Source organism: Pleurodeles waltl, chromosome 9 (genome assembly GCF_031143425.1).
Source record: "Pleurodeles waltl isolate 20211129_DDA chromosome 9, aPleWal1.hap1.20221129, whole genome shotgun sequence".
Taxonomy (NCBI): domain Eukaryota; kingdom Metazoa; phylum Chordata; class Amphibia; order Caudata; family Salamandridae; genus Pleurodeles; species Pleurodeles waltl.
Genome location: NC_090448.1, coordinates 382,897,283 through 382,920,889, shown reverse-complemented (window position 1 = coordinate 382,920,889; position 23,607 = coordinate 382,897,283). Strand labels below are relative to the sequence as shown.

The 23,607-nt window shown below is 48.0% G+C and overlaps 1 protein-coding gene across 8 annotated transcripts in view; it reads right to left on the bottom strand.

Annotated features, from left to right (window-relative positions):
- The window catches only part of RYR1 (ryanodine receptor 1), a 1,068,376-nt gene that overhangs the window by 250,612 nt on the left and 794,157 nt on the right, over positions 1–23,607 (bottom strand). For all 8 annotated transcript variants that reach the window (XM_069206982.1, XM_069206985.1, XM_069206986.1 and 5 more), the window contains one exon: positions 12,427–12,523. In XM_069206982.1, the coding sequence (XP_069063083.1) occupies positions 12,427–12,523 (97 nt within the window). The remainder of the gene's footprint in view (positions 1–12,426; positions 12,524–23,607) is intronic.

Genomic DNA, 23,607 nt, shown 5'->3' with positions numbered 1-23,607 from the left:
CTGTGCCTATTCAATCTCCATGCATGAATATGGAGGCTCTGGAGCTTGGCTTGGGATGCAGAACCAGCAGGAGGATGCTCTGAGAGATAGTTAGAGCTAGGGACACCGGGAGGATTGCAGCAAGTCTGCATACCACATCCTCCTGGGTCAGTCATCAGTAATCAGAATGACTTGGGTCCGATCTTTAAGCAACTTCCTCAACACTCTAGGAATTAAAGGTATGTGGGGACATACGTAGTGAAGTGAAAAATCTACATCAACCAAATTGCTTCCCTCAAGGCTCCCTGGAACTTACCTAGAGGGCACAGAACTGTGGAAAGTTTGCAATCTTACCATTGGTGAAGAGGTCCACCTAAAGTGTGCCCCACGGGCGAAGAGATCTTGGACCACCTCTGGATGAAGGCGCCACTCACGGTGTGCCTCAAGATGATTTCAACTCATGCTGTCAACTCTGGTGTTCAGGGAGTCTGCCAGATGGTTTGGCGGCCTGCAAGATCCAGTGTGCACAAGCCCAAGCACAGACCGTCCACGCCTCCCTGCTTGTTGACTCACCACATGTTGGTCATGTTGTCTGTCAAGATCTGGATAGAATGACTGTGAAGAAAGGGCAGTAAAAGCTTCCATGGCCAGGCAAATGGCCCACAGCTCGAGCAAGTTGGTATGTAGCACCTGCTCTTACGAAGGCCACAGGCTTCTGACCTCCATTTCTTCCATGTGCATACCCCATCTTAAGGGGATGGGCAAAAGGATTTCCCTTGAAACCAAGTTCTCCTCTACCAACCACCAAAGAAGATCCACCACAATGTCCTGGAGCCAGGGGGAATTCTGATGATATCCGACAGAACACCCCCATGTTGGAACCACTGCAGACCGAGGTACCACTGGAGATTTCTCATGTGCCAGTCTGCATGGTGACCAGTAGGATGCAGGAAGCCATCAGGCCTAGCAGGCAATTAATATCAGAGCTGGAAACATCAGAATTATATATCGAATGTCCTAGATCCTCTAGGGAGGAGGGTAAGTTTGTAGTGATGTTGAGTCCAGTACTGCCCCTATAAACAGGAGTCACAGACAGGGCTCTAGATGGGACTTGCGTAGGTTGATGGAAAATCTCACTGTGAACAGCAGAGATGCTGTAACATTCAGGTGGTTTGACACCAACTGCGGTGAGCTCCTCGACTTCCAGAGAGCACCTCCATTTATTACCTCTGGTGAAGAACCTGAGTGCCAATGTTAGTCCAAACAGGAAGATGGCAAAATGGTAGTTGGTGGAACTTACCAAGAACCCCAAGTGCATCCTGTGAGACTGCAGGATCGGTATGTGGAAATGTGTGTCCTCCAGGGTGAGGGACACCATTCAGTCTTCCGCTTCCAGTACCTGAAATATGGACAGCATTTTCAACTTTTCCTTGAGTGGATATAAGTTCAAGAGACTGAATTGCAGGATCTGATACAGGCCGCTGTTCTTCCAGAACTACTAGGAAGTACTGGGAATAATGTCCCTGCCAATTTCCTGCTCTCGGACAACTGCTCCTGCTCCTTTCTGCAACATGGCATACCACCTTCCTGTTGTAGTCTATAAGCATGATCATCTGAAGGGACTGAGAGGGATGTATTTGGGGTGTGGTCTGTTAGAAGGAAAGGGCATAACCCTCTTCTGTAATGTGGAGGACCCACTTGTCTGTTGTAATAGCCTTCCAGGCCAGTAGAATGTATGATTTCCTCCTTCCAGTTCTGAATGTTGATGTAAGAAAGAAATAAAGCAGCTTTCCCAGTAGTGGGGGGAGGAAGAGGATTAGAAGGAGGGGTGCTGGCTCAGTATGCCGTTAGGCTTGCCTTGTCCTCCGTACTGCCTATGAAACTGTTTGGGGTGTTAGCTGGGCTGGGAGGGCTGGTGCTGCCAAAAATAAGTCCCCGGAGTAGCTATGGAACTTCCTGTTTTGGAGTACTGCCTTGGAAAATCATAGGTTGTAGGTGTCAGGCATAATTATCAGGCACTTCCTCTTCCAGTCATGGAGTGTTCCAGGATAGGGACTGTCTTGTCACAGAATATGCAAGAGAATTCAAAAGGCATATACATAAGGCTAGCCTAGACATCTCCTGAGAAGCCCAAAGAACCTGGACAAGCATGTCTTCTCAGGGCAATGAAGGACCCCATGGCCTGGCCACCATGTCTACGGTATCCAGTCTGCCGTATGGATTTGTTGAGAGACTTCCTGACCATTTTTGACTACCTCAGCAAAATTGTCTTCCAGGTGGTCAAACAGACTAAACACCACTGTGCCCTTCATTTCTCAGAGTGCATCAGTGTCTCTGGCAAGTGGCTTTCATCAACCGTAGTGCCAGACTCCTAACTGAGATCAGCTTTATGCGCATGGCCTCCATCTTCTTACATTCTGTCAATATAAATTGCAGAAACTTGTATAACCCTGCACGGTAACTAGAGCAGGCTATGGCTTACTTGATCCAGTCCTCTAGGTCTTTTAGACAGGTCATACGTGAGTGTTTTCTTTCAGTGTTTAACAGATTTTGGTATCAACCACATAAGACTGAAATGACATATCATGGCTACAAATGAGATTCAGCTATGGCTTCAGGTATTTGCTCAGTAAAATTAAGCTGACATTTGGCTCCTCATAAGAACCTCATACATTTCCATCAAAAACTGGCATCTGAAATGTACAAGCTTAAATGATTGACTGTTAATTTAAGAAGGAGGCGAACCAGCTAAAGGTGACCCAGCTAACACCTGCAACACCTTTTTGATGGCAGGCCCACAAAATGTGTGTGAGGAATTGGCTCAGTGGCTTTTGTACTAGTGCTGCACACAGTCAGGCATCCCATACACTGTCCCAAACTGGTATTGATATATCTTTAGGGGAAAGACTGGAGGGTTTGAAAGATGGTTACCAAACCCATTAGAATCAAGACCACTAACCTCCACATGGTAGAATCAACTTCCAGGGTGGATGATACTCTTTTAGGGTACTTTGGGTAGCTGCAGCATAAATGGCCTTCTCACCATGTGCCCCTTGCCTTGCAACGTTCTGCGTAGTTGCTTTGGGGTTCCACTGTTACTCTAGTTGGCATCCAACCTCCGTACCCTGCACTGTTGTTTTTTTATCTCCCTCAGTTTCCGCTGTACTCTTCCTGTTAGTTCCTAGTACCTTACCTTACATTACCCTTGTATTTTTGGTAGGAGCCTTGGCTCCTTTTTGCTGCCTTTAGAATCTCTTGCAGTTACTGCGGTTCACACATCTTTTTTGGTATTTTTGGCGTTTCCCAACAGCTGCTATCTGTGGAGACTGGCAGGCTATATTACAAATGCTAGATTAATGTTCCACCTAAAACGTTGGTACTTTAGTAATCAAATGTACTTCATTTAGTGTGAAGGCCGGCATTCCATCTGAATAAAAGTCCACAAGGCTTCCATTTCCCCTGTAATGCTTTCTTTTCAAACATATAAATTAGGTGCCTTCTATTAACGTTACTGGGGTTGCTTCATCTATGACCAGAGGGAATTTCCAGCAAAGTACCTGATGAGCTTAAATGGTCCTGTGCCCCCTGTAGGACAAACTGAAATTCAAATCCATGCTAGTTACTTGATTCTTCACTCCCCATCCCCAAGAAGAATGCTGGGGATCCTCCTGCATTCTAGACTTTCTGTGCTCACTGCCAACTACAATTATTTTCTGATGGATAATTCTGTCTTCAGATTTCTCACAGTTTGAAGATCCTCTGATATGAGACTTGATCCAGAAACTTTGCAATAGCCCTCCCTTGTGGTCAGTGCTGCAGGCTCAATTTTCACATTGGTTGCAGCACAGATATGATACCACTGGAGCTATATTGCGTCACCCCAGCACCTTCACATCAGTTACTTTTTTTCACAGCGTTCGACATGGATGCGGAGCTCCCTCCTGTGAAAGTTCATAAAATTATTCTGCGTCTTGCAGTGCTTAGGGGTGTAACCCCATAAAAAAAGATCAGGCTTTTTTGCCCTGCTGCAGCTGTCATTGAAAGATGCTCCTTTGAGAGTTCCACGAGGGCTGCCTTTGTGTTTAGAGTCCGAAGCACAACTCCAAGTCCTGTTGCAAGCACTGCCTCATGCACATCCAAGTTGAGGAAAGAGCTTGCAGACAAAACTCTTTATGTGAGTGGTGATAAGCACTAGGCTTGGCGCCAATCGTGCTCCAGGTCAGGGTCAAAGGTGCACTCTTCCTCCTCAAAGCCATCGAAGGAGAAGAGAAGGAAACACAGAAAGAAAAGATGACACAGCGACTCACCTACTATGTACCATTCCCCTTCCCTTCCAGTGGATACCTCCTCTGGTCCAGTACCCATTCCAGTTTTGGTCCCACGCCCTTGCCATTCAATTCTCAGCCCTGTTCTAGGATCCGATGCCTGTCCTTTTCCAAGCCTGCTGGAATTTCCGGTGTCAGAAACAAATCCCGTTTAATTCCTACATTCCATGATGACGCTGTTTAAGATAGCTGTGGTTTCTTCTGGGGTGCCTGCGGCCCCCATGGAACAGCGTGGGCCCTCGCACAGTACTGTCATCAACCCCTACCCCATTTCAAGGCCCGTCACCACAGACAAAAGCTATACCCATGTGGTCTAGAAGGTAGGTACAGTTTCTTACAGATCAGATCAAAGGATCAAGAGATCAGGTTCAAGTAGTGTATTAACTAATGGCCTGTGCCAGAGCATGAATATTGGCAGAGAGTAAAGGATTTATTTCAGTCAGACTCTGATCCAATCCAAATGCCACAAGTGATGCCACTTGATTATGACTAAAGTAGCTAGGTGACAAACTTTGCTCCCTCTGCACACTTAGACACCGCAGACCATTTGCTGCTACTAAATGCCAACCGGCTTGACACATCACCAGAAATGGACATGGAGGCGGTCATTCTGACCGCGGCGGTCCATGACCGCCAGGGCGGAGGGCAGGGGAAGCACCGCCAACAGGCTGGTGGTGCTTCCTGGGCTATTCTGACCGCGGCGGTAAAGCCGCGGTCAGAAAAGGGGAACCGGCGGTTTCCCGCCGGTTTTCCCCTGGCCCAGGGAATCCGCTATGGCGGCGCTGCTTGCAGCGCCGCCATGGGGATTCCGACCCACTTCCCGCCAGCCTGTTTCTGGCGGTCTTCACTGCCAGAACCAGGATGGAGGGAACTGGTGTTGTGGGGCCCCTGGGGGCCCCTGCACTGCCCATGCCACTGGCATGGGCAGTGCAAGGGCCCCCTCACAGGGCCCCATACCGATTTTCACTGTCTGCTTAGCAGACAGTGAAAATCGCGACGGGTGCCACTGCACCCGTCGCACCCCTGCAACTCCGCCGGCTCCATTCGGAGCCGGCTTCCTCGTTGCAGGGGCTTTCCCGCTAGGCCGGCGGGCGGCCTTTTGGCGGTCGCCCGCCGGCCCAGCGGGAAAGTTGGAATGGCCGCCGCGGTCTTTTGACCGCGGGGCGGTCATTCGGCGGTAACCGCATGGCGGGCGGCGACCGCCGCGGTCAGAATGACCGCCGGAGTGTTGTTGGGGTCAATCTCAAGCTGGCTCCAATTATCATGCAAGGTTATTCACATTTCTGCAATTCATATTGATTCCTGTTAATTGAAATCAAGATATCACTAACAAAACAAAAGTAAAGGAAAATACACCGTGTCCAGGAGTACTATGTCATAAAACAACTGTCATACTCCATGGTCCCTGTCTTTTCATATTGGAGCTATAATCAAACCCAGGGGTGAAAAAAGAAACATTTTCTTTGTTAGCACAGCAAAAATCAGGGTTACTCACTTACAAAAGGTGAGGATCAACATTAGAAGCCCATGCCTCCTTAATCCGGATAGAGTGGATCCAGATCTCCAAAGAAAGATCACCTTACATCAACAAGACATATCTGTTTGTTCCTTTGAGAATGCACTGCTTTTTGCAGTACTTAACTTCAGAATATCCGTGGCCCAGAAAGTAGGTTAACCAGGGGTTCATTTCTGAATGTTCCTCCAGATGAACTCAGTCAAAAAAGATATTTTTATAACTTTCAACTAAAGAACAAGTTGCTTACCATTGGTGACACTTTATCTGGGAGAGACTCTTTCTAGCCGTAGATGGCTTACTGTAGAATTATCTCCAGGCATCAGACTGCATCTCTAAATTATTTAGTGAGCAGTGTAGCTGTGCACCACTAAGTGTGTCGTTTGGCTCCATGTGGTGTCGTCAGCATCATCCGCACCGGAAGTGACGTGCACGGAGCCTATAGTGGTGCCACCTCACGTGCTGACGCCACTTTCTTTTCACAACTTTCCTTTCCATGCCAGGAGGGCAGAGCCATGAAGAACACTGATCAGTGTTGTGGAAAACTAGGGCCCTGAAAGGGTATCAGCTGAGTCCCTACAAATCCGTTCACAGTGAGGGGTGGATTGGTGGGTTGGTAAGGAATCTGAGGTCGACTGACGCCAACTACTGACGTGCAAGGGTATTGCTCGAAGAAAAATCTCAGGATCCATTCAGACGCCTGGGGGAAATTCTAAGGTAAGGAATCTGCAACTAGAAGTCTCTATCAGATAAGGCATTACTGAAGGTAAGTAACTTGCTCATTCGATACAGGCTTCTAGTCACATATTCCTTACCTTAGAATAGATACCCAAGCAATACCATCCCTGGTGGTGGGTCTGTGGACCAGTTTCATGGGGGAAGTCCTGCAGGACTGAACAGGCACAATGCTCATCTCAATGGACCTGACTGTCCAGGCAGAAGTGTTTTGTAAACGTGTACAAAGAGGCCCACGTTGCTGCCTGGAAGATGTCCAGGACCAGAACTCTGCATACTAATGCAGTGGTCGAAGCTTTTGCTCTGATGGAATGAGCACGGCAGTCCTCAGGTGGTTGCTTCTTTGCACAGCAAACCTTGATACAGAGCACGGTCTATCTGGAGAATGTCCTCTTCTGCACGTCCCATCCTTTCTTCGCTCAGACATACCCCACGAAGAGTTGGTCATCCACCAGGAACTCTTATGTGCAGTCAAGGTAGAATGGTAACACTCTTTTTAGGTCCAGACAATGGATTCACTTCTCCTCCTTGGAGGGATTAAGCAGAGTGTTCGATTGGCCTACATGAGACAGAGTAACCACTTTAGGAAGAAAGGAAGCTCTCGTACAAAGCACCAGTTTGTCTGGGTAGACTGTAAGATAAGGAGGCTTGGATAACAAGGTCTGAAGCTCGCTGACCCTCTGGGCAGATGTTATCACCCCAAGGAAGGCCGTCTTGATAGTAGCCTTAGGGGGAGTTATGATGTGGCTCAACGAGCCCGCACATCAGGAATGTAAGTACAAGACTGAAGTCCCACTGAGGCATAATAAAGGGTGAAGGTGGAAATATATGTTGGAGATCTTTCAAGAATCTATGTACGACAGATGGTTTAAAGGTGGATGGCTTGCCAGGCAACCACAGGAAAGCATAAGTAGCAGAGAGATAGCCCTTCAAAGTGCACAGAGCAGATCCCTGCTGGGCAAGAGAAAGGATAAAAAGAAGAATCTGAGAAAGTGGGGCAGAAAGGGGATCCAGTTGTCATTCTGTACACCATTCCACACATTTTCCCCAATGGCAGGCCTAAACCATCTTGGTGGAGGGACGTCTGGCTGCCAACTCAACATTATAGACTTTGCAAGTAAGGTCAAAAGCTGTCAACTGTCACTGCTCAATCTCCAAGCAAGAAAGTGAAGAGTTGACAGGTTCGGTTGGAGGACCCATCATTGCTGCTGTGACAGAAGATCAGTGGCCACGCTCAACAGCTCGGAATATCAAACTCACTGTGCGCAGGAGGTTAAAGGGTGTAAGGATCGATGCCTTGAATAAAAGACAGTGAAAGGAACAAGGAAAATGAGATTCAAACTAAGTTTATAAAAATCTTTTAGCCAATGATTACAAACGCCAAAGAAAACGATGGAGTACAATAGAGGAGTTGAACTAATTACTGAGCCTGATCTTAAATCATTCACTTTAGTCCTCTTTCGCGCTGGTTTAAGTAAAAGATGTATCACTGTGACCATGTCCTACACACATTGGTGAAGATTTTAAGAGTTTTCCACTAGATGCACTTAGTGGCATATTCGATTTTGAAGAACAAATTAACAACTATAATGAATATGTCAGCTGTGTCTTGAAAGTGCTTGGTTTCAGATTTTTTTTTTCTTTCAACCATATGTGTGATAACTAGATCCCAAGGCAACCATTTGCAACTGGTCAACTGGTATACACACTTACACTGACATATGTCCTAAAAAAGAAACAAGCACTGTAAAAAGCCAATATTGTAGTTCTTGATTGATTCACTTGCTACAGCCTGGGGTCATATCAATATTCCAGTGAGCAACTCTGGAGTGCAGGATTAGTATAATGTGTACAGAGTCTAGTGGATCCCCAGAGGCTTAACAAAGGCTAAAGTAGATGATACTAATGCTCACTTTTGTGGTAGTGTGGTCGAGCAGTTAGGCTTATCAGAGGATACTGCAAAGCATTTGTTGTACATACAGAGTCATGCCAAGGGCGCCAGAAGACTGCCAATGCTGGTGGTTTTCCGCCCACCATAATATGGCTACCACAGGATTTCCGCCACAATAAGGGTGGAAATCCCGCAGTAGCCATGCTGGCGGTCAAGAGGACTGGGCGGTGTTAACACCCGCACCACCCTGCCAGTAGGATGTGGCAGCCGTATTTTGACCAAAAAGACGACCTGGTGGTGTCCTGCTGGCCGGGCGCTGCTGGCAATAGCAGCACCTCTTCCTGTTCGCTGCCGGACGACCACCTCGCCGGACTAGGTAAGTCAGTCGTCCGTCAGGTGAGGAGGGTGGAGAGTGGGAGGTGTTGTGTGTGAGTGTGTGGTGTCTGCATGTGTGTGTGTGTATGCGTCTGAGTGTTGTGGTGTATGCGTGGTTGTATGCATGTGAGTGAATGCGTGTATGAATGTTACAGTGAGTGTGTGTCTGCATGTCAGTGTGTATGCATGTGAGCATGTGTGAGTGAATGCATGTATGGATGAGTGTGATTGAATGCGTGTATGGATGTGGTGGTGCATGGGTGCATGCGTCGTGCGTGTGGGTGTGTGCATGATTGCGGGGAGAGGGGTTGGGGAATGGTGTGATTCTGGGGATTGAGGGTTGGGGCAGTATGATTCTAAGGGTGCGGGGGTTAGGAGATTGCTGGTGGGGTGGAGGGTAGGAAACTGCTGAGGTAGGCGGGGTGGGGGACCCTTCTACCGGTGACAGGGAAGGAATTCCCTGTCACTGGTAGCACTATCGCCATTGTTTTTGTGGCGGTGGTACCGCTGCGAAAACCATGGCGGTAGGCCAGCTCATTATACTGCTGGAGGTCGAAATGCACATCTCCGACCTGGCGGTTCATACCGCCATGGCAGTATGAGTGGTGATGTGACGGGTTAGCTGCGGCCTACCCACCACACTCATGATGTGGCGGTATACACCGCCGGCCTGTTAGAACCAATGCAGTCCTAGGGGAGGAAAAGTGTTAACAGAGTTTACAGGTAAGCACTCGATTTACGATCCCAGTCTTCGGGGGTTAGGATGTCCACAGGTCAAAGTTCAAGTTGTCCCTAAAAGTGCACCACCAGCAACACAGGGCCGGCCAGGTGCAGAGGTCAAAGTTGGTATTGGGTTTTCAATGGAATCCTATGAGGACTGGGGCACTGGGAAAGAAACAGGTTTCAGGTAAGTACCTGCAGTTTCAGGGCACAGACCTGGGGGGTTTAGATGCACATTTGGGGACCACAGGTCAGCATCAAGTACACACCCTCAGTGGCACAGGGGCAGTTTGGAGCAGGGTGCAACCCAGGGGTCACAAAGAAGGCTGCAGGCTGGATCCAGGGTGTCGGCTGCAAAAAACACAAAGGCTGGACAAATAGGAAAGGCGTCCGCTGGACGTTGCTAGACCATTGGTTGGATTCCCCAAGGCCAGGGTGCTGTGGATGCAGGGGTACCTTTGGCGTCGGGAATCTACATCAGATCGGGTCGCAGTCAGGAGTGTCCTCTGGATTTAGGCTGCAGGCATCGTCGTGTTGGCCAGAAGGGGTCAAACCAAGGTGGATTCGAGGTCGGAATCGCCTAGGGACATTGTCTGTACTGGTGGGTCACCTTGGGAGCAGAGTGGGCAGGGCTCGCGGATCCGGGGCAGTTCTGGAGTCCTTCTTGGATATTTCCTGTGGACAGGGCCACTGTCCTCTGCAGTTCTTGGTCCTCTGGTGGGCAGGCAGTCCTCTGGGGGGTTGTAGAGGTTGCTGGTCCTGCAGGATGAGTTGCCTCTTTATAGCAGGAGTCTTTAAGCTGCAGACAGACCGATAGAGATGGGGCCAAGTCAGATGTCGTCTGGAGTCTTCCCTGCTGGGGTCAGTTCTTCAGTCCTTCATCTTGAGGATGCCAGGAACCTGAAGAGCAAGGTTCAGGCATGCCGCTAAATACCAGATTTAGGGGTGTTACAGGGGTCAGAGGGCTGTAGTCAAAGGCTACTGTCCCTGGGGGTGGCAACATCCTCCCTGTGCCCACTTTCCTAGGGGAGGGTGGATACATTCCTATCCCTATTGGTGACTTTCCCTCCAAAGTAAGATGGAGGATTCTGCATGAAGGGGGTCACTTCAGCCCTGGACACCTTAGGGTTGGTCTCAGCTGCAGTGGTCACTCCTCCTTGTTTTCCTAATTTTCCAGCTGGACTTGGTGCCAAAACTGGGGTCTGGTCCAGGGGGTGGGCATCTCCACTAGCTGGAGTGCCCTGGGGCACTGTAACATAAGGCCTGAGCCTTTGAAGCTCACTGCCAAGTGGTGCAGTTCCTGCAGGGGGGAGGTGTGAAGCACTTCCACCCAGAGCAGGCTTTGTTCCTGACCCTAGAGAGCACAAAGGCTCTCTCCCCATGGGGTCAGAAATGTGTCTATTAGTGACAGGCTGGCACAGATCGGTGAAATACAGAGGCCATCTCTAAGATGCCCTCTATTTGCATTTTATAATAAAGCCAACACTGGCATCAGTGTGGGTTTATTGTGCTGAGAAGTTTGACACCAAACTTCCCAGTCTTCAGTGAAGCCATCACAGACCTGTGGAGTTCATAATGACAAACTCCCAGCCCATGTATTTGATATGGCCACACTGCACTTACAATGTCTACGAATGGACTTAGGCACTGTAGGGGCATAATGGTCATGCAGCTATGCCCTCACCTGTGGTATAGTGCACCCTGCCTGTAAGGCTTGCTAGAGGGGTGATTTACCTATGCCACAAGCAGTGGTTGTTAGGCATGGCACTCAGAGTGGGAGGCCATGTTGACTTTACCCTTTTCTCCCCACCAGCACACACAAGCTGCAATGGCAGTGTGAAGGTGTTTGGTGAGGGGTTCCTTAGGGTGGCATAATATATGCTGCAGGCTTTAGGGACCCTCCCTGGCCACAGAGCCCTTGGTACCACTTTTACCTCTTACAAGGGTCTTAGCTGTGTGTCAGAGGTGTGCCAATTCTCCCCACCAGCACACACAAGCTGCAATGGCAGTGTGAAGGTGTTTGGTGAGGGGTTCCTTAGGGTGGCATAATATATGCTGCAGGCTTTAGGGACCCTCCCTGGCCACAGAGCCCTTGGTACCACTTTTACCTCTTAGACGGGTCTTAGCTGTGTGTCAGAGGTGTGCCAATTGTGGAAACAACAGAACAGTTTAGGAAAAGAAAACTGGTGCTGGGGCCTGGTTAGCAGGATCCCAGTACACACTCAGTCAAGTTAGCATCAACATCAGGCAAAAGGTGGGAGGGGAACCATGCCAAAAGGGGCACTTTCCTACATGGAGGACATGCATCTATTATAATAAAATTGCCCTGAGTTAGTTTATGCGTTGTCATTTCATTAAAACCAGTGCATGGGCTGCATCTGGTCCTGTGATGGGGAGCAAAACTAAATGAAGATTGGGTGGCTCCACTTCTCCAGAAACAGCCTCTGCAGCCACTGCGTGTTTGTTTCTGCGTTGCAGGGCAGTACTAGCCAGGTGGAGCTCAGATTCATAGATGCAACTGGCATTTGCTCTGTAGCGTCGAAGTTCCATAGAGGGCCACTATGAGAGAGACTACAGGTTTCTCAGGTCTCATTTGCAATGTCCGCCTCTTGCTATAAGAACTCATACAAGTGATTTTGGTAAAGAGGAAATATTGCAGATGCTGTGACTGACAATTAGAATTAACCAATGGTTCGATGGACAATGAAAGAACTGAGAATTACATTTACAACCAGCAAATACAGAAGGACGCTGCCATTTGGCCCCTCTTCACAAATGTAAAACAGACCCCAGCTGCCCTTGCTGTATGCGGAGAGGTTCACCCTCTAGTAGGCCCCATTCAATTTGAGGACTACACACTGCCTCTCAGAATCACATGAGCAACTTACTGCTAAATCATCAATCATCCTATCTTCGAAGGCGTGTTCCTCACTCACAATCCAGGCTCGCTTGTAGCCTTCCAAGAACATGTTACAAGCACGTGACCTGCAGATAGAAATTAAAATAATATAGAAAGAAAGAAACAAAAATAGATGAGAGTAGGTAGGAACCAGAAAATAAGAAGATGAAGCAGACACTATGAAAGAAGACATAAGATGCAGAGAATCACAACACGAAAGAAACACCACATGGAAGAAGAAAAGATGGAAGGCTTAAGATGACGGAAAAGACCACAGAAGAGGAGGTAACATATAAAACACAAGAAGAGGAAAGAGGCAGAATAAGAGTTAAGAGAAAAGTGCAGGAGAGGAAGAAAGCATAGGGAAATAAATAGGGGAAGCAGCAAAACAGAAAGGGGAAAACAGTAAAGGAAAAAGATGGAAACAGGAAAGTAGGTATGAGGCGGTTATCAAAGATCAGAGACAAAACATGAGAAACCGCTGCACAGTGGAGAGAGAAAGAGACAAGACAGGAGCAATAAACAAATATGTCATAGGAGAGAGCAGAAGGTATGAAACATCACTGAGCACAGAGGAGGAGCAAGCTGCAAATCTAAAGGATGCAGAGATAATTCAGAAGATTGGAAAACGAACATCAGTGGAAGAAAGACACAGCATGAAAGGTAATGACAAGACAGCATGGTTGAGAAGACAAAGTGTGGGGAGGTTGCACTGATAGTGTTTGGTGCTCACTAACAAAGTGCACAGAAATGCAGTAAGAAATACCATCTTGATTGTCAGTAACCTCAGAGATCAACTCTAGATGGGCTTGAATGGTGTGCACATTAAGAACGTAAGAACCAAAATAAGATCCCATTGAGGCATAATTAAAGGTGCAGGGGGAAACATGTAGATGGGACTCTTCAGAAGACACATCACAACTGGTAATCTGAATATGGAAGGTTGATCAAGCAAACAGGGAAAGGCTGAAAGGGCTGGTAAATAACCGTGCCCACCGCACAGTCTCCCTGGGCTACAGAACAAAGACATCTGAAACATTTGACTGTTTGGCCTACAGAGGGTCAACGTGACAGTCCCTGACGAAACACCAACAATGCAGAATGAACAGAATAAACAGATTTAGTAGAAGCACACCTAGCCACAAAAATAACATCCACTCAGTTAATGTCGCTGAATATCCACACAAGAAGCTGTAGGCTGCGGAGATTTGGGTGCAAGACCCTTTCGTGTAGCTGAGACAGGAGTTCCTACCGAAGAGATAGCCAGACTGGGGGCAAATGCTCAGTCTCTATATGCCTGGGTACCACACTCTTGTGGCCCAATCCGGAGCAATCTGGATGATCTGAGTCTGGTCTATTCTATTCTTTTTGGAAATTGTGGCAGGGAGACAGAGGTGTGAAGGCATAGATGATGCCCGAGTCCCACTGGAGCTAGAATGCATCTCTCTGAAACCTACTGGCCGAAGCTATACTGCGTAATAATCATGATGCTGCAAGTTAAAGGCATAAGCCAAAGCATCCAACCAAGGCATGCTGCACTGGGTGAAAATGCCCTAATCCACCTCTGGATGAAGAGACCATTGGGGGTACGCCAGCTGCTGTTTGCTGAGCTCATCCACCATGGTGATCAGTGAGCCTGCCAAATGATTTGCCGTTAAAGAAATACCTTGCTGGTCCAGTCATTTCCAGAGATGAAGTACTTCCCTACACAGGATCTGTGACTTCACACCCTTCTGCTTCCTGCAGTATCAAAAGGTGGTTGTGTTGTCAGTTAAGTCCAGAAACGGATATCCCTTAATAGATGTAAGAAAGGCCTTCAGATCCAATTGGATGACCTTGAGGAGGGGGGGCACAAACAAGTCTGTGGTGGGTGAACTGGTCATGACCGGTCAGTCAACACAATAGTAGTTGGTAGGTTTTTGGGGGGCACCTGTAAGGTGCCCTCTGTGTGCATTTATTAATAAATCCATCACTAAGATCATTGGGGGTTTATTATTCTGTGATGTTTCATAACAAACATCCCAGGATTCAGAGAAACCGTCATGTAGATGGGGAACTCGTAATGACCAGTGTCCAGCACATACATTTAAAATGGCTTCTCTGTTCACTTACTATGTCTCAGAATCGACAAAGACATAGCAGGGGCATATGTGCTCATGCATATATGTCCTCACCTGTGCCTTGAAGCACTCCCCCTCAGGGGTGACTTACACCTGGCATATCCAGTGATAGGGGACCTGGCACACAGGGGGGGTGTGAAAGGTCATGTTTTCAATTTAGCCTGCACCAACACATGAAGTCTGCAATGGCAGCACTGTGTGGGGTTGGTGAGGGGTCCCTTGGGGTGGTGCAACTTGTGCTGCAGCCTCAGAGACCTTCCTTAGTGCCCTAGGTACCAGGAATACCATTTACTATGGACTTACGGTTATAGCACAAGAGTGTGCCAATTGTGCAAAACAACTGTGCAGTTTTGGGGAAAGAGATCTGGCACTGGAGACCTGATTAGCAGAGACCCAGTGCACTAACAGTTGAAGCCACATCAGAAACCAGGCAAAATGTGGGGCTAACCATGTCAAAAAGGGTGCTTTCATACACCCACCCTCAAATAAGCTCCTTGTGGGGTTGGAACAACAAACTAGGCTTGCTTTCCTTAAGGTGCGAGGAAGGAAGAGGAGGAAGAAGAAGCTTGCAATTTGGAGCCACGGCCTCGTCCTCTAGCAAGACCTCTGTATTTCTGAATAAGGGGGTTGGGTTGTTGCTTGGGAGGTTGGCATTGCTTGGAACAGAAGGATTCTCTCCCAAAGCCATGAAAGTGATGAATGGACCTTTGTTGTTTGTGGCAGACGAAGACCCAGTGAAGGTGTCATGGCCCTCGATGCTTTGAATCTTTCCAATGCTGAATCTGCCTCGACACCAAAGAAGCGCAGTGCATCAAAATGAAGATTCATTAGATTGGACTGAATGCCAGGAAGTGTTTTGGCCATTAAAGATGACCTCCTGAAAATGGCCTTTCATGTCTGGGGCATATGCAGCAGCATCACCTGGGCCATGGTACAGAACACGTTGTTATATCTAGCCAGTAGACAACTTGCATTTCCAGTTGGAAAGGACTTTTTGCCTCAAGCTTCTAATCATTTGGACTCAGTCTGATAGTACCATGGGAAAAGCTCCGCCCAGCTGCATAATGGAGCAAGACACCTATATCACTAGGCTCTCTGGTGAAGGATGTGCAGAAAGAAATGGTGGGTCACCTGGTGCTGAGCGGTAGCATTGAGCAACAAGCCTGTCAACTGCTGATGTAAATGATGGCTTCTCCCAAGCCAGCAGGACAGGAGCGAGTAATGCCTCATTAACCCCTTTGCTGCCAGGCCTTTACCCCCGCAGGTGCCAAGCCTTTTTTTGGCTATTTCAGGCAGTTTGCGCTTAGGCTCTCATAACTTTTTCTCTGTATAAGCTACCCATGCCAAATTTGCGTCCTTTTTTCCAACATCCTAGGGATTATAGAGGGACACAGAGTTTGCGGGTTCCCCTGGAGGAGACCAAGAAATTAGCCAAAATACAGCGAAAATGTCTTGCTTTAAAAAAAAATGGGAAAAAGGTCTGCAGAAGAAAGCTTGTGTTTTTTTTCTCTGAAAATGGCATCAACAAAGGGTTTGCGAAGCTAAAGTCACCATCTTCCCAGCCTTCTGGAACAGGCAGACTTGAATCAGAAAACCACATTTTCAACACAATTTTGGCATTTTACTGGGACATACCCCATGTTTACTATGTTTTGTGCTTTTAGCGTCCTTCCACTTAGTGAGACAAATGGGTGTGAAACCAGTGCTGGACCCCGGACAGCTAAACATTTCTGAAAAGTCAACACAATTCTGAACTCAGCAAGGGGTCATTTGTGTAGATCCTTCAAGGTTTTCCTACAGAAAGTAACAGCTAAAATAAAAAAATATTGAAATTGAGGTGAAAAAAAGAGCAATTTTTGTCCACGTTTTCTTCCATAACTTTTTCCAGCTATTGAAGATTTTTTAAAGCAATATACTGTTACGTCTCCTAGACTCTTCTGGTTGCAGGGATATATTGGGCTTGTAGGTTCATCAAGAACCCTAGGCACCCAGAGCCAATAAATGAGCTGCACCTTGCAATGGGTTTTCATTGAATATGGGTATACAGCAATTCATTTTCTGAAAAATAAAGAGTGAAAAATAGGCATCAAGGAAACATTTGTGTTTCCAAAATTGGCAGAAGATAAGGTGTTGAGAAGCACTGGTTATTTGCACATCTCGGAATTCCAGGGTCCCAATACTAGCATGTGAATTACAGGGCATTTCTCAGATAGTTGTCTTTTTAACACACTGTCTTACATTTGGAAGGAACAAATGTAGAGAAAGTCAAGGGGCAATAACACTTGTTCTGCTTTTCTGTGTTTCCCCAAGTCTACTGATAAAAATGGTACTTGGTGGGTACACCTAATGCCCACAAAAGGAAACAAAACATGGACACATCACATTTTTACACTGAAATCTGACGTTTTTTGGAAAGTGTCTAGCTGTGGATTTTGGCCTTTAGCTCAGCCGGCACTTAGGGAAACCTAGCAAACCTATACATTTCTAAAAACTAGACACATAGGGGAATTCAGAATGGGGTGACTTGTGGGGCTCTCACCAGGTTCTGTTACCCAGAATCATTTGCAAACCTCAAAATCTGGCAAAACAGCCCTTTTACCTCACATTTCAGTGACAGAAAGTTCTAGAATCTGAGAGGAGCCACACATTTCCTTCCACTCAGCATTCCCCCAACTCTCCCAATAAAAATGGTACCTCACTTGTGTGGGTAGGCCTAGTGCCCGTGACAGAAAATGCCCCAAAACACATGGACACACCACATTTTCCCAAAGAAAACTGACCTGTTTTTTGCAAAGTGCCTAGATGTGGATTTTGACCTCTAGCTCATCCGACACCTAGGACAACCTAGCAAACCTGGCCATTTCTGAAAACTAGACACCATGGGGAATCGAGGATGGGGTAACTTGTGGTGCTCTCTCAAGGTTCTGTTACCCATAATCCTTAGCCACCCTGAACATTTGACAAAAAAACACTTTTTCCCTCACATTTCAGTGCTGCAAAGTTCTGGAATCTGAGGGGAGCCACACACTTCCATCTACCCACATTCTCCCAGGTCTCCTGTTAAAAATGGCACCTCACTTGTGTGGGTAGGCCTAGTGCCCATGGCAGGAAATGCCCCAAAACACTATGGGGGCAGCACTCCTGCGGCCCCAATTACGACATCCCCGCTGGGCCGGCGGGCGCAAACCAAGTTTGCGCCTGCTGGCCCAGCAGGGATGAGGCCGCAACATAGGAGCAGTAGCACCCGTCGCTATGCAGACAGTGAAAAGCTGGCAGGGCCCTGTTAGGGGGCCCCTGCACTGCCCATGCCAGTGGCATGGGCAGTGCAGGGGCCCCCAGGGGCCCCAAGACACCTCTTACCGCCAGCCTCTTCCTGGCGGTGCAAACCGCCAGAAACAGGCTGGCGGTAGGGGTGTCATAATCCCCAGGGCAGCGCTGCTTGCAGCGCTGCCCTGGTGGATTATCACCACCGGGGCTAAAACGGCGGGAAACCGCCGGCCCCGGCGGTGCGACCGCGGCGCTACCGCCGCGGTCGTAATAAGGGCCTCCGTACCGCCAGCCTGTTGGCGGTACGGACGCCACATTACTCCTGGCTGTCTCTGACCGCCAGGGTCGTAATGACCGCCATGTGGACAGATCAACATTATAAAACTACCTGTTTCTGCAGGTGGGCACCTGTGTTTTCGGTTCTGGGCTCAGCAGCCATCTAGGGAAACCTACCAAACCCAAACATTTCTGAAAACTTACTACCTGAGGGGGTCTAGGGAGGTGTGACTTTCATGGATCCCCCAGTTTTTTCTTACCCAGAATCCTCAGCAAACCTCCAATTTTGCTAAAAAATCAAATTTCCCCACATTTCTGTGTGGGATCACCACACCGGCACATATTTCCTACCACTCAATGTTCCCCTCAGTCTCTGGGTAAAAATGATACCTCACTTGTGTAGGTGGGCCAAGTGCCTGTGACAGGGAAGAGCCAAAAACATGTATAAAATGAGGGTGAACCAAAGCAGGTCCAAAAGGGCAGTTTGAAAAAAAAAAAGTTTTTAGGCTGACAAGTGGGGCAGAATTGTTATTGGTATAGTCGCAACAATGCTGGGTGGAAGGGATTTTGTGGATTCCTGCAGATTCTGGAAAGTTCCAACACAAAAATGTGGGAAAAATTTGTGATTTCATCAAAGTTGGGGGTTTGCAGGGCAATGTGGGTAAGAAAATGGTACAGGGTGCATGTGAAGCACACCACCCTGGACTCACCCAGATGTTTGGTTTTCAGATGTGTCTAAGTCTCGCAGATTTTTCTACATGGCAGCGTCCCAAAGTCAAAAAAGTGCATCCCTCAAAATTCCAAGTGGGACGATTTTGAGAGTTAGACAAGCTCTCATGGCCCAAATGTAAAACCAAAACCCAAAATAATCAAATGTCCTCTTGCTTGCCGTGGGATAAGATGTTTTAGTGTGCAGGGGAGAGCTGAAAGACTGTTACCCCCTTCAGTTGGGGTGGGAGCATAACCATGCCCATACTGGTTGGTAACCACACCCCACTATATATATTTTTTAATTCTGTGGCATCTAGTAGGGTGTCTGCCCCCAGGGGGAGTGGATTGGGGATATTTGCCCCATCTGCCCACCAATGGACAGAACAGCTTGGTCCCCATTTATTTGGGGTGGGAGAATGGCCATACCCCCAGCCTCTTTTTTTCTTCCATGATGTCTGGTGAGCTTTCTTCCCCCCTTGGGGCAGAAATGGCCAACAGTAATGTGCCCCCACGGGGAGCGACCTTTGCCCAAAGGGCTGCCCCCCCAAACAAAACACACACACCAATCCCTGTTGCCTAAGTGGTTTCTGCCCCCAAGGGGGGCATAAATGGCCTAAAATAAATTTGCACCCCTGTTAGAGCGATCTTTGCCTAAGGGGTCGCTCCCCTTGCGTGAAATTGGTGCAAGGTGGGCCTAAAATAAAATTGCCCTCCAGGAGAGCGACCCTTGCTTAAGGGGTCGCTCACCATCTGTAAACATTTTTTTTAAACAAATCCCTGGTGCCTAGTGGTTTCCACCCCCCTTGGGGGCGGATCAGCCTAATTAAAATAGGCCGATGTTCCCCGAAGGGGGGACAGAAATGGCCTAAAATAAATTTGCCCCCCACATGGGAGCGACCCTTGCCTAAAGGGTAGCTCCCCTTGCGTGAAATTGACAAACAAATCAGTGGTGTCCAGTGGTTTCTGCCCCCCATTGGGGGCAGATTGGCCTAATAAAAATAGGCCGATCTGCCCCTAAGGGGGCAGAAACGGCCTCAAATAAAATTGCCCCCCAGGGGAGCGACCCTTGCCCAAGGGACTGCCCCCCCCAAAAAAACACACACACAAACCAATCCCTGGTGCCTAATGGTTTCTCCCCCCCTTGGGAGCAGAATGGCCGAATTAAAATAGTCCGATCTACCCCCAAGGGGGGCAGAATTGGCCTAAAATAAATTTGCGCCCCAGGGGAGTGACCCTTGCCTAAGGGGTCTCTCCCCTTGCATGAAATTGACTAGTGTTTTCTCGCCCCCATGGGGGCGGATTGGCCTGATAAAAATAGGCCAATCTGCCCCCTAGGGGGGGCAGAAATGGCCTAAAGATAATTTGCCCCCCAGGGGAGCAATCTTTGCCTAAGGGGTCGCTCCTCGCATCTAAAAAATAAAACAAACAAAAAAAATGATCCCTGGTGTCTAGAGGTTTCTGCCATCGGCCTAATTACAATGGGCCGATATGCCTCTGACCTTAAAATAATTTGTCTCCCTGGGGAGCGACCCTTGCCCAAGGGGTCGCTCCCCTCATGTTAATAAAAAAAAAAACATCCCTGGTGTCTAGTGGGCATTTCTTCAGCAGAGATGCTCAAAGAGACATCAAAGGAAAGGAAAGGCCTCTCCTTTCCTTTGATGTCTCTCCCGCCCCAGCAAGTGCCTTTCTCTTTCCGATCTTTTCACGATCGGGCTGCAGAAATGCTCAGAGAGATATCAAAGATAAGGAAAAGCTTCTCCTTTCCTTTGATGCCTCTCCCACCCCTAGTACCTGATCTGTAGAGAAATGCTTTGCATTTCTCTTTCCGATCCACGCTTGAAGCTGAGCAATATACCTCTATGTGTGCCGTCAAGTAGCTCTGTTTGGTTCCCCATGGCGTAGTCGGTGTCGTTTTCGCCAGATATGGCATTGCGGTCACCTATAAAGGCACCAACCAGGTGGAAAGACATCAGTTACTTTTTTCACGACTTCCCATGCCAGGAGCGCAGAGCAATGAAATTAACTAACGATTTTGTGTCCAAACTAGGGCCCTGAAAGGGATTACCCTAACCCTAGCCAATGAGTCAGCAGAACAGGAAGGCATGGGTTGGTGTACGGAATCTGCAGCTAGATTGTCTCTACCAGATAATGAGTTACCGAAGGTAAGTAACTTATTCATCTGATAGAGACTTCTAGCTGTATATTCCTTACTTTTGAATAGATACCCAAACTATACCATCTTGGTGGTGGGTTGTGGATACATTTTCTACACTAATAAGTACTTTAGGATTGAACAGGTAAAATGCCCATCTCTACGGACCTGACTATACAGGCAGTAATGTTTTGAAAACATGTGCAGTGATGCCGAAGTTGCTGCTTGACAAATATCCAGGACTTGAACACCATATGCTAATGTCGTGGTCGCAGCTTTACCCCTGGTGGAATGGGCCCTCAAGCCCTCGGAAGGCTGCTTCTTTGCCAATGGGTAGCAGATTTTTATACAGAGAATAACCCAGCGCTAAATGGTTAATTTCTGTAATGCCCGACCCTTCTTTGCACCCAAGTACCCCACAAAGAGATAGTCATCCATCTGGAACTCTTTTGTGTGGTCAAGGTAGAATGACAATTCTCTTTTTGGGTCCAGCTGGTAGAGTCGATTCCTCTTTCTTAGAGGGATGCGGGGGAGCAAAGAAGGTGGGCAGGGTGATAATTTGTCCCAAATGAAATGGGATCAGCTCTTTTGGGAGGAAAGAGGCATGGGTGCAAGGCACCACTTTATCAGGAAACCTGTGAGATATGGAGGCTTGGATGACAAAGCCTGCAGCTCACTCACCCTCTGAGAATGGGTATGGCCACGAGAAAAGCTGTTTTGATGGTGAGCAGCCTGGGGGGACAATTATAAAGTGCCTCAAATGGAGTACACTTCAGAAATGAAAGAACCATGCTCATGTCCCACTAAGGCATAATGAATGGCAAAGGTGGATTCAGGTTTCAATGAGGCATAATGAATGGCAAAGGTGGAATCTTATGTACAAGCCCCTTCAGAAACCTATTTACAATTAGGGACTTAAACAGGGTTGATCAGGCAGCCGCAGAAAAGTGGATAGAGCAGACAGATAGCCCTTAAGAGTGCCCAGAGCAGAGCTGTGATGGGCAAGGTATAGAATGAAAATGAGAACACCAGAAAGAGAAGCAGAAAGAGAATCCATAGACTTCTCTGTACAATATTTTACAAACCTTTGCCAACGGCAGGCACATAGTTTTTGTGGAGGAAAGCCTAGCTGCCAGAATAACATCACAGACTTCAGGAGGAAGGCCGAAGGCTGTTAACTGTCGCCACTCAATCTCCACGCAGGAAGGCGTAGAGTTGACAGGTTTGGGTGGAGAGCCCTGTCCTGTTGCTTCTTAAAGAGGCAGCCTGATTGGAAGATCGATGCTCATTTTAAGAAGCTTGGGATACCAGACTCTCCTTGTACTAATCCGGAGCCACAAGGATGACATGGGCCCGGTCGTTGTTGATCTTCCTGAGAACCCGGGGCAAAGGTGGTTTTAAAGGAAAGGCGTACAGGAGGCCTGAGCTCCACTCACATCGAAAAGCGTTGCAGAGCGACTGGTGCCTTGGAAACTCCAACACACACTTTGGCTGACATTGTGCATAATCTTCGGAGGCGAACAGATCTAACCAGGGCTCTCCTCGCTGCTGAAAGAGTCCTTATGCCACCTCCAAATGGAGACACCACTCGTGATCTGCTAGGCATCGATGGCCCTGGCGTTCAGAGAACCAGCCAGGTGCTGAAACACCAAGGTAATGCCCTGCTGTACCAGCTATGTCTAGAGATGCAGGGCCTCTTGACAAAGGGTCCATGACCCCACCTAGTCCTGCTTGTTGCAGTACCACATGGTGGTGGTGTTGTCCGTGAACACCTGCACTAATTTCCCCTTGACAGAGGAAAGAAATGCGTTCAACGCTAGCCGGATTACCCGAAGCTCCAGCAGGTTGACGTGGAGTACTCTGATCTCCACTTCTGCCAGATGACCCCACCATCACAGAAGTGATGCATCTGTCACTACTGTGAGGTCTGGTTGGGGAAGGGAGAGGAGTCTGCCTTTGACTCAATCGCACTTTGTAATCCACTACTGCAGGTCTTTTGCAGTTCCCTCTGAGATCTGGACCATGTCCAAGAGATTACCCTGATGCTGCGCCCACTAAAACTTCAGGTCCTACTGTAGAGCCCACATATGACATCTGGCATTGTGAGAAGGTAGCCTCTTTCTAGCCTTGTTACCCCCACTTTTGGCCTGTTTGTGAGTGTATGTCAGGGTGTTTGTCACTGTTTTCACTGTCTCACTGGGATCCTGATAGCCAGGCCTCAGTGCTCATAGTGAAAACACCATGTTTTCAGTATGGTTGTTATGTGTCACTGGGATCCTGCTAGTCAGGACCCCAGTGCTCATAGGTTTGTGGCCTATATGTATGTGTCACTGGGACCCTGTCACACAGGGCCCCAGTGCTCATAGGTGTGCATGTATATGTTCCCTGTGTGGTGCCTAACTGTCTCACTGAGGCTCTGCTAACCAGAACCTCAGTGGTTATGCTCTCTCATTACTTTCAAATTGTCACTAACAGGCTAGTGACCATTTTTACCAATTTACATTGGCTTACTGGAACACCCTTATAATTCCCTAGTATATGGTACTGAGGTACCCAGGGTATTGGGGTTCCAGGAGATCCCTATGGGCTGCAGCATTTCTTGTGCCACCCATAGGGAGCTCTGACAATTCTTACACAGGCCTGC